The sequence below is a fragment of the Chrysemys picta genome, chromosome 5, assembly GCF_011386835.1.
Source record: "Chrysemys picta bellii isolate R12L10 chromosome 5, ASM1138683v2, whole genome shotgun sequence".
Classification (NCBI taxonomy): domain Eukaryota; kingdom Metazoa; phylum Chordata; order Testudines; family Emydidae; genus Chrysemys; species Chrysemys picta.
This window is the reverse complement of record NC_088795.1, coordinates 121,354,631-121,369,104: the sequence shown is the minus strand read 5'-3', so window position 1 is coordinate 121,369,104 and position 14,474 is coordinate 121,354,631. Positions and strand designations below refer to the sequence as shown.

At 44.8% G+C, this 14,474-nt stretch overlaps 1 protein-coding gene across 1 annotated transcript in view; it reads right to left on the bottom strand.

Moving 5' to 3' along the window:
• CPZ (carboxypeptidase Z) overlaps nucleotides 1–14,474 on the bottom strand; it is a 59,411-nt gene that overhangs the window by 9,108 nt on the left and 35,829 nt on the right. Inside the window, exons 7-8 of the mRNA XM_005309350.4 lie at nucleotides 9,466–9,624; nucleotides 2,831–2,966 (exon numbers count right to left, since the gene is read on the bottom strand). Coding sequence (XP_005309407.2) covers nucleotides 2,831–2,966; nucleotides 9,466–9,624 — 295 coding nt within the window. The remainder of the gene's footprint in view (nucleotides 1–2,830; nucleotides 2,967–9,465; nucleotides 9,625–14,474) is intronic.

Here is a 14,474-nt window from a genome sequence, read left to right as displayed (position 1 = left end):
GGTATCTTCTTCTTCATTATTACACCATCTAGCAAAGGTACCATACCCTGTCAGCAGTTCCTTTGGTGGCAGCAAACATCTAAGAGAAGCTAACACCATGAGAACTCTGTGCCTCTAAAGGAAAGGTCATGACATTATTATGTACTAAAATGTTAATCACAGATAACAGGCACAATTTTCAAAAGCACCCCATTTTCAAAAGTTATTAATGACTTAGGAGTCTAAAAAAACAACAAGGAGTCTGGTGGCACCTTAAAGACTAACAGATTTATTTGGGCATAAGCTTTCGTGAGTAAAAACCTCACTTCTTCGGATGCATAGAGTGAAAGTTACAGATGCAGGCATTATATACTGACACATGGAGAGCAGGGAGTTACTTCACAAGTGGAGAACCAGTGTTGACAGTGCCAATTCAATCAGGGTGGATGTAGTCCACTCCCAGTAATAGATGAGGAGGTGTCAATTCCAGGAGAGGAAAAGCTGCTTCTGTAGTGAGCCAGCCACTCCCAGTCCCTATTCAAGCCCAGATTAATGGTGTTGAATTTGCAAATGAATTTTAGTTCTGCTGTTTCTCTTTGAAGTCTGTTTCTGAAGTTTTTTTGTTCAATGATAGTGACTTTTAAATCTGTAATAGAATGACCAGGGAGATTGAAGTGTTCACTTACTGGCTTGTGTATGTTACCATTCCTGATATCCGATTTGTGTCCATTTATTCTTTTGCGGAGGGACTGTCCGGTTTGGCCAATGTACATGGCAGAGGGGCATTGCTGGCACATGATGGCATATATGACATTAGTGGATGTGCAGGTGAATGAGCCCCTGATGGTGTGGCTGATGTGGTTGGGTCCTCTGATGCTGTTGCCAGAGTAGATATGGGGACAGAGTAGGCAACGAGGTTTGCTACAGGGATAGGTTCCTGGGTTGGTGTTTCTGTGGTGTGGTCTGTAGTTGAGTATTTGCTTCAGGTTGGGGGGTTGTCTGTAAGCGAGGACTGGCCTGCCTCCCAAGGTCTGTGAGAGTGAGGGATCATTTTCCAGGATAGGTTGTAGATCGTGGATAATGCGCTGGAGAGGTTTTAGCTGGGGGCTGTATGTGATGGCCAGTGGTGTTCTGTTATTGTCCTTGTTGGGCCTGTCCTGTAGTAGGTGATTTCTGGGTACCCGTCTTGCTCTGTCAATCTGTTTCCTCACTTCCCCAGGTGGGTATTGTAGTTTTACGAATGCTTGATAAAGATCTTGTAGGTGTTTGTCTCTGTCTGAGGGGTTGGAGCAACAAGGACAATAACAGAACACCACTGGCCATCACATACAGCCCCCAGCTAAAACCTCTCCAGCGCATTATCCACGATCTACAACCTATCCTGGAAAATGATCCCTCACTCTCACAGACCTTGGGAGGCAGGCCAGTCCTCGCTTACAGACAACCCCCCAACCTGAAGCAAATACTCAACTACAGACCACACCACAGAAACACCAACCCAGGAACCTATCCCTGTAGCAAACCTCGTTGCCTACTCTGTCCCCATATCTACTCTGGCAACAGCATCAGAGGACCCAACCACATCAGCCACACCATCAGGGGCTCATTCACCTGCACATCCACTAATGTCATATATGCCATCATGTGCCAGCAATGCCCCTCTGCCATGTACATTGGCCAAACTGGACAGTCCCTCCGCAAAAGAATAAATGGACACAAATCGGATATCAGGAATGGTAACATACACAAGCCAGTAAGTGAACACTTCAATCTCCCTGGTCATTCTATTACAGATTTAAAAGTCACTATCATTGAACAAAAAAACTTCAGAAACAGACTTCAAAGAGAAACAGCAGAACTAAAATTCATTTGCAAATTCAACACCATTAATCTGGGTTTGAATAGGGACTGGGAGTGGCTGGCTCACTACAGAAGCAGCTTTTCCTCTCCTGGAATTGACACCTCCTCATCTATTACTGGGAGTGGACTACATCCACCCTGATTGAATTGGCACTGTCAACACTGGTTCTCCACTTGTGAAGTAACTCCCTGCTCTCCATGTGTCAGTATATAATGCCTGCATCTGTAACTTTCACTCTATGCATCCGAAGAAGTGAGGTTTTTACTCACGAAAGCTTATGCCCAAATAAATCTGTTAGTCTTTAAGGTGCCACCAGACTCCTTGTTGTTTTTGTAGATACAGACTAACACGGCTACCCCCTGATACTTGATATTAGGAGTCTAAGTCACTTTTGAAAATAGGATGTAGGTGCTAGTATCAAAAATTATACAAGCCTGAAAAACCAAATAATGCTAATGATAAAATAGCAGTGGAAACCTGAACACCAGTGAATTGGATGTCAGTTGTGACATTTCTACTTATCATGACTACTACTAATAATCAATTATAGTTTAGTCAATACAGATTAAGCACACTTCAAATCCATAAGGTAGAATATATAAAATTCTGCATTATGGATCTGAAGTCCAAATTCATGCTGCTGTTGAGGCATTAATGTTTCATTCCTATCTGCTAGAAAATTTCAGATTTTAACACCAGAACAGCATTTCATAAATACACAATGCCAAATTCATCCCATGCATAATTCTATTGATTTCACCGGAGTTACGTCAGGGATGAATTTGGCCTGCTCTATTTGAATATAGACGTTGCCATTTAAATCCTCTAAAGACATTTTTATGCGCTGGGGGCAGGGTCTGATCCAAAGCCCACTGAAATTAATGAGTCTTTCCACTGAGTTCACTTGGCCTTGGATCAGGCCCTTAATTGTCTCTCTTAAGGGTCTTACTCAGGTTTTGCTTCACATGACATAATGGCAAAGAGATTTACCTCCAGTAAAGCTGTACCACTGAGCACCATTTATAATGCCTCCTCGTTTAACGAAGTTTCCACCACAACGGGCTTCCAATTTGTCTGAGATGACTGGATGTGCACCTGCATATGCTTTAGCCAGCGATCTGAACATCTGAAATGAGGATTTTGAAATATATTTACTTCTTCTGTGAATTGTAAGCACTTCTTCCACTTATCTTCACATCACTGAGATCCACTCCAGCAGTATCTGTTCCTGCCCACCAGATGGTGTCCTCTAAACCTATGTGCACAGCGGGAACCTCTATACAAGAATATTCCTCTTAGATAAAATTTACAAAAGTTCCTGAGTCACCTAGGAATCCAAATTCTGAGACCTAGGCTCCTAATTCACCTAGGTGCTTCAAAAAAAAATCCATTATCTGCAATGCAATGACAAAGGATTCTAAATAATGGAGCCACTTTTACCCTAGTCTTTACTCATCTATGATTTGAGGAATAAATAATAATAACAATAGTAACTTGTTTTCACTTTATCGAAGGTGCCAAATGCTCTGGGGTCTAAACAGTTTTTTCACAATGCCTGTAACTTGAGGTAATTAATGCAAGTTACAGGCCTCCTTATTTCTCCGGGCACAAACTAAAATGTTTATAACACCTCCTAGCTTAGTGTCATTAATACTCGGTTGCATGTATGCCGCTAACAGAGACTGAAAAGTGTTACAGAGAGACACTTAGCAGTGCATGTGACCAGGTAGAAGATTCTGATGGTGAAGAGTCTGCTTGAGGGAACTCAGCCAATGCTATAGGCCCATAAAGAGCAAATGTGCCATAGTGATTAAGAAGTGGAGACAGCAAGTCTATGAGTACATGTGACTTCTGAGTCAAGAGCCAGTCTGCAGCTTGGAGGGAGACTGCAAGGAGAGGACAGGCTGCAGCAAGGAAAGAAGAGGTTAGCCTGCAGCTTACAGGGATTGTTTTCTGTGACCTTTCATGCTAAGTGAGGGGGAGTCAAATGGCCCTGTGGGTGAGAACTTGGGGCTTGATTCACAAAGGTACTTAGGTGTCTAACTGACTCTTTAGGTCCGTAAGTCTAATATTTAGGCACCAATGACATTTTCAAAATGACTGCTCAGGTGCAGCCTAACTCTGAAGGTTCCTGCCAGTAGACATGTGCAACGCCACATAAGTCCTGCTGTTACCCCACAGTTAACGAGCTGCTGGGATCCCTAGCGCAAGCTGAATCCCATTAGGAGTCTCAAGCTAGGGGTGGTTCTGTCTACCTTGCCTGTGGGGACCAATCCATTAGGTGTGCTCTGACCACCTAACGCGAGTCTGAGAATTCCACTAGGTGGCAGAGTGCCTTGGAGTCAGGTGTTACAATGCTTAGAGTCCCTTTGTGAATATAGGGATCCTCATCGTTAATTAAATAAACAATGGGGACAGCAGGCAAATCAGGCTTCAGAAGCCTGTCCCTAGCCTCTGTTTGCCAGAGGCAGGAACTGGGCGACAGCAGATGGATCACTTGATAATGACCTGTTCTGTTCGTTCCCTCTGAAGCACCTGACATTGGCCACTGTTAGAAAACAGAATACTGGGCTAGATGGACCTTTGGTCTGACCCAATATGGCCATTCTTATGTCCACTAAACCACTAAAAGGAATTGGGTTTCACGGTGACTAGGGCAGAAGAAGGTAATTGTCCTGGTTTATCATCTCAGAGATCATTGCTTGGGACAAAAAACCAAGAACATTCCAATCACTGGCAAACAGAAAGCCAAGCAGGGGACTGAAGTGACAGATCATCTCTGGAAAAATGTGGGACCGTAGAGGTCCAGACAAGGACTTTTAATGTATTCAGAGTAACATAGTTATCCACAAGGTTCAGAATGGGATTTTCAAAAGCTCTCAGCGCTGACCTGACTTCACCCATTGAAAAGAGAGTTTTACCACTGCCTTCGATGGAAGCAGAGTCAAGTGAACACTGAACATTTCTGAAAATCTCACCCTCGATACCTCATTGGGGGCCAAACTGAATGACCGAAGGGTTTGGGTTTGTTATTTATTAGTATTTCTGCTAACCACGTATCAGTGTTGGCAAAGGGACATGCTGGCGAATTGTTGAATGAAGACAAATGAGTATTCATGTAAAATTTAAAGAAAGTCCATCACATTGTTTCTGAGTTACAGTCCCCGTTTCAACATCTCAGACAAAATGTTTTTGAGTTTCCCTCAAGCTTAACTGTGATTTGTTGCCACCCTGTGCACCTTCCCAGATAGTTACATCTCCTTCATAGTTCAAGGCTCTGTTGGAAGAAAATAGCTAATAATTAAGTATATTTACAAACAATATTTGTGGATAGTTTGGGATCCAATCCTGATCCTACTAACTTCTACTAAGGGAGTTATGGGCTCAATCCTGCTCCTATTGATGTCAATGGGAGATTTAGGGTAAATTTTTTAGAAGTGCCTAAGGGCTTGTCTACACTGCCTTGCTAGTGGCTGGTGGCTGCCTTGCGGGTGGCTCCTACTCTGCGCTGGGCTCAGCTGCTGGTCCCAGCTAGACTGGAGAGGATGGGACTTTCTCTTCTCCTGCACGGCATCCAGGGCCTGGTCAGACCCACCCCCAGACTTTTCCCCCAGTTGCAGGAAGCTCTACAAACTTCCCCACGATGCCCCGCTTCCTGCACCCGTCACTCCTCAGCTGCAAAGGAAGGGATCTATGTACGGGGAGCTGCTCCCCATCTGCCCAACCCCCGTACATCCTGATTCCTTCATACCCAGACCCTCCCACCAAGCCTCTCTCCCCACCCGCACTCAGAACCCCCCAATGGGCCCCACTCCCCCTGCACCTGGACCACCCCAACAAGCCACCCGCACCCGGCTCCCCACCCCAACAAGCCCCGACCAACTGCACTTGGATCCCCACCCAACTGAGCCACACTCCCCCTGCATCTGGACTCCCCACTGAACCCCCCCCAGACCCGCGTGCTGAGCTCTATCCCCCCCCACACTCAGACCCCCTCCTGCTGAGTCCCAACCACCTTCACCTGGACCCCCCTGCAGAGTTCTATTACCATTGCACCCAGAACCCCCCAACAAGCCCCTGTGCATCCAGATCCCCCCCGCACCCGGATCCCCCACTGAGCCACCCACACCCAGATTGCCCCACACAGAACCCTCTCAACCCACACCTGGATCCCCCCACACTAAGCCCCTCCACACCTGGATCCTGCCTTGCTGAGTCTGCCTGCCCCCCACCTGGTGCACCTGGCACGGAGGGGCAGGGCCCTGGGGTGTTTCTGGGGCAGGCTGGGTCCTTGTGCTGTGTCAGGGTTGGGTGCAGCCTCACTGCTGAGTCTGTGTCCCGGGGTGGGAGTTGCACAGTGATCTCCCACCTCTGTGCACAAGTAGCCTGTGCTCCCCACTGCCATGCTGTAACCTCCACATTTATTTGACAAATAAAATTTGCAGAATTTTAAAATATTGTGTGCAAAATACCCATTTTTTTTGGTGCAGAATGCCCTCAGGAGTAATGAGCTAATCTGGCAGCTAGGGATAAACCAGATAAAGCAGTGTCCCACATCCCCAACACCAATGGAACCAGGAAGGGGTAACATAGGGGCCAAAATGCCACCAGAGAATATATTCACATAGGGGGAGTATCACTGCCTATATAAGTACACTTTGCCACATTGACTGAGCCCAAAAACAACTCAACAGGCTGGAGAATCTGAGCCTTCAAGTTTAGCTTCAGCAGTGCTATGGTACTTTACTTTTTGCTGCAACCAAGGATGCAAATTTGCCCTCTTCCTCCTTGCCCAGGTGATTTCCACCGGGTCAGCAGTCAGAACAGAGGTTACAGCTAACAGAACAGCAGCTAAAACAGAGCAATAATATTTCAGGACGCAAGTCCCCAGACAACAGCAGCTGCAGAGGAGATTAGTTAAATGCAGGTCACTTAACAGGTGTGGTTTTATAACTCTGACATTTAAAGGGATACTGCTAACATTGCTCTCAAATTGGCTTTACAAAATTATTTTAATCAGCAGGAGATCAACATGTACTCTCCTGCCCCCCATCTCTTTTAACCTGGTAACTTTTCCAGTCCTTGTAGCAATGGTGGATCTAGCAAACACTGCTTTGGTGCCCCAGATTTAAATGAGACTCCAGGTGCAGAGTCCCTCACACAGAAAGGGGCCTGATTCTCCTCTCCGCCACCCAAGTGTGAGTCAGGAGTCAGGAATATCTCCGGTGCAGTCTGTGGAATCCCCTAGCTGGACAGCTGTTATGTGAGGAGAAGGCGGCTCAAAAACATCAAGTCACAGGTTACTGTTTATTTTTGGGGGATGTTAAATATTTCACTACAACAAGTATTGGTCAATAGGGGCCTGATGCTGCTCCTTTGGAAGCTGGTAGCAAAAGGGGGATATTAGGGTAATCTTTACCTAGACCTGAGCCTGCAAAGGGTTCAGGGTATGTCTGCACAGCAAGGGAAAACCCACGGCTGCTGGTGCCAGCTGACTTGGACTCACAGGGCTCAGGCTGTGGGGCTGTTTCAATACTCTGTAGGCTTCCGGGCGCAGGCTGGAGTCCAAGCTCTGGAACCCTCCCACCTCGCAGGGTCTGGAGCCTAGATTTCAACTCAAGTCCAGATACCTACACAGCAGCGAAACAGCCCCACAGCCCAAACCCGAGTCTGCTGGCACAGGCCAGCCATGGATGTCTAGCTGCTGTGTAGACATACCCTCAGAGGCCCATGATGTCACTGGAATTTGAAAAAAACAGTTCCTATGCAGGAGGCATTCAGCACCTGACCATTTTTAAAGGGCTGTGACATCATCGTTCACGTGTAATGGTACCTTACTCCACAAAGCCGTCCCTCACTGACAAAAAAAGCAAGGCAGAGGACTAAACATCTGAGCTGTGATTTTACAATTCCAGTCACTAAAACCTCAGCTCATTTCTGTTCTCCAGTGACTTTTCTGAGGCTAGCTATGCTCACCTTTGATTGAAAGTGATTCGCAGAACATGCAGCTGGGTGCTAAGTTAGAAACCTTTACCATAGATCAGTGATTTAACATAGAGAAAAAGCCAATAAAATCCCCTAAGTTCACTGGCTATAAACCACCTGCTCCTTACCAGATAAAGAATGGATTTCCCCCTCTTCTTCATAACGTCTTGTAGTTTGCGTTACCATTCAGTAAACCTATTTATGACATGCTATGTGCTTCTCACTGTTCAGCATCCCTACTTTGTGTGGCTTCCCCTGCTAAGTATATCACTGAGTATCCAAACAACAGACTTTATGCAACTCAAATCAAGACACTTAATACTAGTTCCTAACTGCAGATCTCTGGTGCCCAGCCTGCATAAGGAATCAGCCCAGTCCTGCACTCCTCAACAGAAGGATCTGTACATCACACTAAGGAAAAGTGGTTTCTTTGTTTATTTGTAGCATTGGTTTGCTAAAGAAAGTTGGTTTTTTTAAGACTTCCAGGCATTTCTGACATAAAAGCACAAACTTCTCATTACTTGTGTCAACGACTAGTTTTAGGAAATCAAAAAAGAAGTAGAGAAGAGGGCTGATAATTGTGCATATTTAAAGCTCTCAAAATGAAGAATAATACAAACCAGGGACTGGAAAGACAAATATTCACTAATTCGTCTTAACCTGTAATAACTATTACAATATTGCCCCCTTCTGGCATCCTTTATTTCCTTTGGTTTAAATGAAGATTAGAACTGTATGTTCAGGACCTGCTCCTTGTGAAGCCAGTGGGAGTTAGACTGGGCCCTTAATTCCTTAAATATTAAGGGGCAGATTCTCTGTTCCCCTACACTTGGTGGAATTATTTACACCAATGCAAAGTGGGTGTAAAATGCTACCACAGCAGAACTGTAAATATGTAAGTGACTCTAGAAGGTGCAGGACAGTGGACAGTCAGGCCCTCATGTGTTGTCACTGAAATGTTACATTTATTGGTTTTTTGGCTACAGGAAGTAAACTTTCCTATGAGTAGCTCTGTAAATAGTTTAACTTTGCAAGTCTTATTCTTTATTCCCCCTTAGTCTGACAATAGGAGCACTCAGCATTAGCACATCTCTAGCCCCTTAGAAGCCAATGCGCAAACTCCCATTGATTTCACTGGGGCCATGTTTACACTATGGGGCCTGAAGCTACAGCGGCAGCTCTGGTGCTGTAGCACCGTAATATAGACACATCCTATATCGATGGAAGGGGTTTTTCCTTCAATGTAGGTAATTCACCTCCTCACGCAGCAGTAGCTAGGTCAGTGAAAGAATTCTTCCATCGATCAAACCACATCTAGACCAGAGGTTAGGTCGCCTTAACTCTGGCACTCAGGGGAATGAATTTTCCACACCCGGGCAATGTGAATAGGTTTACCTAAATTTTAAGTGTAACCAGGCCTGAGAGTGACGTTAGACAAACACTAAGTACTTTTGCAATTCCCACCCCTAGAGTATAATGCTTGCAGAATTACATTCACCCCTTCATGGCATAATTAGAGATATTGTTGCAAGTCAGGCATTCAAAAAATCCACATCAGCTCAGAGTTAAAAGGATTGGTTCCAAGTAGTTCCATATCTGAAGCTATACTAGTTTATGTAGCCATCTGAAAGAAGTATTACCTGCTCATCAGGAGTAGGGGAGTACATTTTCTCTTCCAGTGGATGCCTTGAGAAGTCATAAGGATAGGTAACAACTAATTCACCTCCATGGAGACTGGCAGACAATACAAATGGTATAGCCCTCATCCACTTCATAACTGCTTTTGTCTCCGGTGCTACCTGAAGAGTAGAAAGAAAAATCACTTGAGTGAACATTCTGTTTAGAATGGATTCACTTAAAATAATTTGGGGCCAGCATGACCCTTTTCATAGAAACACCTGCAGATAGCAGTGTGGTGGGGAAGAAAACTGTGTGTGATTCCCAGATCTCCCATTAGGGGATGGGGTGGTGGTTGTTTGTCCCATGTAACAAGCATGGAGTTTGGACCCCAAAATACAGGGATCTTCCCTCCCTCCAAGACCAGAAAAATTGTTACAACAAAATTGAAAGTCAGACTCACAATTCCTAGCCACCCAGACCCCAGAGGCAATTACCATTTTTGGAAAAAAACAACACAACATGGAGAAAAGACTGACATAGACTATCTTTTTGTTCTGTGTTTATACAGCAAGTAGCACAACGGAGGACTGGCCCATGACTGGGGCTCCTAGGTGCTACAGTAATACAAATAAATAACAATAAGATGTGATTTGAACTAAAATTCAGATTGCAACAAGATTAAGGGCCATAATAGTGGTCACATTTTAATGAAAATGTAACATGTTGCTTTCAAAATTTTCCCTGGACAAGCTGGGACTCAACTGCAAAATCCTAGTGTTCACCACTTGTTGAAAGACAAAGTAGAAAACAACTTTCAATTGACTCTTGTAAGATAATTAAGGATATGATTTAGTCACAGAAGTCACATGACTTTTCCGGACCTCCGTGACTTCTTTGGTTTTAGCTGTCCGTGGCTGTCACCAGGACTGGAGCCGGGGCTGTGCCCCCCCCGCCCTTCGGCTTCAGCAGGGGCCGGTTCTGTTCGCCTGTGGTTTGGGCTGGGGCTGGGGCAGTGTCCCCCCTTCCCGCATGGCAGTGTGGCTCGAGCTGTCAGTCCCCCCTCCATGGGGCTCCAACTGTAATTCTTTCCCCATCAGCCCTCCCTCCTGGTTATTTTTAGGAAAAGTCACAGACAGGTCACGGGTTCCTGTGAATTTTTGTTTATTGCCCATGACCTGTCCGTGACTTTTCCTAAAAATAACTGTGACAAAATAGACGGAGAAGCATCTCCATGTCCATGGCATGCACTGGTATAGCCATGCGTTGCTTGCAAAAGAGTTCAGTGTGTTGAATCTAAGCCATAGGATTCTTCATGTTGCCATTTCATGCTATGAAGTACACAGTTTCCTGTTGAAGCAGTGAGGGATTTGTCTGGCCTCAGTAGTTACTGAGGAATAATTTCATTCAGCCCTACCTTATAATTAGCTACTCCTTAAATGCAACAGTGACACCTCGTGGCCAGTTAGGGTAATCCTCGAAATACAGCTGTCAGAGTGTTGTTAGTTTTAGGGAGGGATTCTCTTTCCATTTGCACCTTATGGGATCATTGACAGCTGTGGAAAGTGAGTGCCAAGTGACTGTAAAATGGTACCAAATGAGAACAGCAATGTGTTTGCACAAATGTCAAAGACTACACAAGGTGTAAAGCGAAGGAGGGTCAGGCTTTCTTACTTTGGGCCCAGTCGTGCATGGATCTATGCAGGGCTGCTAAAGCCCTCTGCCACCTCATGCTTAAATACCATCAGCTATCAGAAAATAATCAAGATTGGAGGATGACCATCCCTTGGTCAGCTGGTCACTTGCATGAGTGACTTCTCAAGTGCACCCCTACAAGTATTGCAGGAAATGTGTTGACAGTTCAGTAAAGCAAGTGGCATTCTTATCCCAGTGGCATAGACAGCACTGTGGAATACTATTACGCCATTTAATGTGTAGTAGGTGCTGGGTAACTGAGGAAGGCAGCTGAAGCAGCATTAGGCTTTATAGCCACTGTAGACTAGCCATTGGTATGGGTGCTTATAACATATTTGTTTAGCAGAGCTGCCATTTCATTTAGTAGAGGGCAGTATGCACAAGCACACTAACCAGTGCAGAACAACCTGAAAACACCTTCTCTGGCAATAGCCTGAGCAACAGTTTCCCAGGACCCATATGAATGGTCCTTTATATTGATGCCAGTTGCTGATTAGGGCTCTTCTGCAGAGCATGTAGCCAGTGGCAGAGAGTGGGGCTTCATTTATTTTGTGTCAGTACTTTTGAAAATGAAATTTAAGCTCCTAAATCAGCAACGCAACGCTGAGAGCCACAACATCTAAATACCTTTAAAAATCTGGGTCTAAGTGTAACAAAGGCTGCAGTGCTGGCTTTAGGCAGCTGCAGTGAGAAATCTGTCTGATTGTTTGATGTATTTTTCCTACGGCGCTGCATAAAAATTCATTAGTGAACATTTTATAGGCCCGGGACACTGTGGGACAGGCGGCTATGTGGTAAGAACTGGGGGAGAGATAGTGGTGGACAGAATAACAATAGTCCAAGAATCACAAATTATTTTTACTTCATTGTTGTTAGCATTTAGCTGGTAGAAGTACTGTGGAACTGGCAATTAAGTAAAAAACTAAAAGAAAAAATTCAAGTTGGTTCCTGTCTGATCGATGGTTTGGAAATGGGTGTTATAGCGATGGAAGAAGATACAGCTAATAGAAAATAATATACTGAGGAGAATGGCAGGCGACCAGAGGATAGATAGAGTGCTCATGGAAGATATTAGGGGGAAGATGAACTTGGAATTCTTAATGATAGAGAGGCTGGAGAGCACACTTTTGAGGTTGGATAGACATGTGATAAGAATGACCAGCAAAGAAAGCATGGGAGAAAGAGGACAGCAAGAAAGGGCATGGAATACCGAGGATACGACGGGAAGACACCGTCAAGAGAAGTTTGAAGAGAAAAGGACTGGAACTCCAAGACCTATGAACCTGTGCCAAGGACCAGAAGGAGTGGTGAAGAATTGTGGGCACCTCCGACCCTGTGTAAACAGGAAAAGGAGTAGAGAAGTGAAGTATTGTTAGCATTTAGGAACATGCATTTCAGGACTTGGCATGTCAAATTCTTCTGTTGTTTATCATCATTTGAGATAAGTGAAGTTCTACATCCTAGTTATTAGCTATGTTCCAGTTTCCAATACACAAAAAGCCATTAGTACCTTTGCATATATTTGCATGCCAGTATCACTAAAAACTATAGTATTACAGGTGAGTCCAGAGAGAAAGACATGCAAGGAGTGGCAGACAGGATGGAAACTATCATCTCCTTGCTTCCCCCACAATTGACTCTGGGTTTTAAAGTGAACCCAATGCCACTGATTCCTGTGAAAAAAGAAGCAGAGAGGTCTTTCATAAGGAAGTTATCATAATTCATTTGTAGGATTGCAGTAGCACAAAGGATCCCTAGTAATGGACCAAGATAAAATTGTGTTAGGCACTGTTGAACAAAAAGATGATCCCTGCCCCAATGAATCTACAATAAGACAAGAGATAACAAGGGGAGACAGTCAGACAGGGGAATACAAAGGAACAATGAGACAATATTTGTCAGCATGTCAGGCACACTGGCTGCCTAACCATTGTCAAGTTTGGTAATATGGCAATTCCTCCATATGTTCAAGAGCGCGAGAGGATTTTATTCATGGCTCAGAAGACGGGAGACCATTTGAAAAGCCCTGGGGAGTTGAGCTCCATGGGTAAAGGACACCAGAGAAGTCTTTCAGGCACACGCAGGTACACACACACCAAAGGTGGGGGAGAGTTTTGTGAGAATGAACTTGGGGAGTCTCAGAGGATGCTCCCTTCTGGGTTTGCAGTGAGAGTGGGCTTTCCACAGGGAATCTGAGACCTGACTCCATGGATCCCATGAAATCAATACGAAAAGTCAGACCCTTCTGGACTGATTCCTGGGCTTCCTTCCCAAGCCTTGGCTCCCTTTAACTCCATCCCTTCTAAGAAGCAGAAACTGCAGAAAGAATTGAATACAGCCTGGAGAAGTACTGATGCCCTCCTGGGCTTCCTCTTGGGATCAGCTGGGTGGCCAACGGACCATGCTGTGGCAATTCTGATGCCTCCCAGCTCTGTCAGTGCCCACACAAAAGCTGTTATGTAGGCTGTTGAGTAACTGGGAAGCCTGCTGCAGAGAGGGCTCAATTCGTCTTCTCTGGTTTCAGCACACAAAACTGTCTGCTCTTTGCTCTTCTCTGAAGCACTGGATAGGCATGAACACAGACCCTGTCCTATTCTTGAGGAAATAGATACTCTCAGATTTCAGTAAAAGTCTTTTATTTAACTGTTATATCAATATTTTCTGGGACAAGCCCAGATTAAATGTCTTATTCAGAGAACTTCTAAACTCAACCTCTCTCCACGTTTCTCTCTAGCCTACTTCCTTGGTAGATACCTACATACACCGCAAGACGGTGAGCCCGTTTGTGATGCTGGCAGACCAGCTGCCAGCCCATGCCACGGTCCCCATGTCTCAACCGAATACAAACAAATACCTAGCTGGAATCAGTTTGGCTCACTTCTGTGTTAATATTATTAAAATAGGTATTAGAATTACAAGATTGCATTTAGTGTTAAGACTTTTTTGACTGCTGGTGAGTTGCTGTGTGCATTAATCTCACTTACAGCACCTGTATCCTATATTGTAATATTTAAGCATTTGTAATGTAAGCCTCTGTGACATTCTAAATCACTAGACAGGAGAGAGACATTAACTTGTGTGAAGTGCTGACCTCCAAAGCTGTTACATATTGGTCAACAAGGAAGGCCCATCAACACCACAAGGACTATTGTGGGACATTGAAGAGAACAAAAGACTTTATTTCTCTGCTCTCTCACTCCATGCCTCATGAAGAGGAGTTATGCAAGTTGATTCCACCCATCATCTGAGTTCACAGCTTAGAGCACATCAGGGAAAGGGAATAAAAAACCCTAACAAGAAGGAACTGTATCTCTATGACACCTGGACTGCAGGGGCA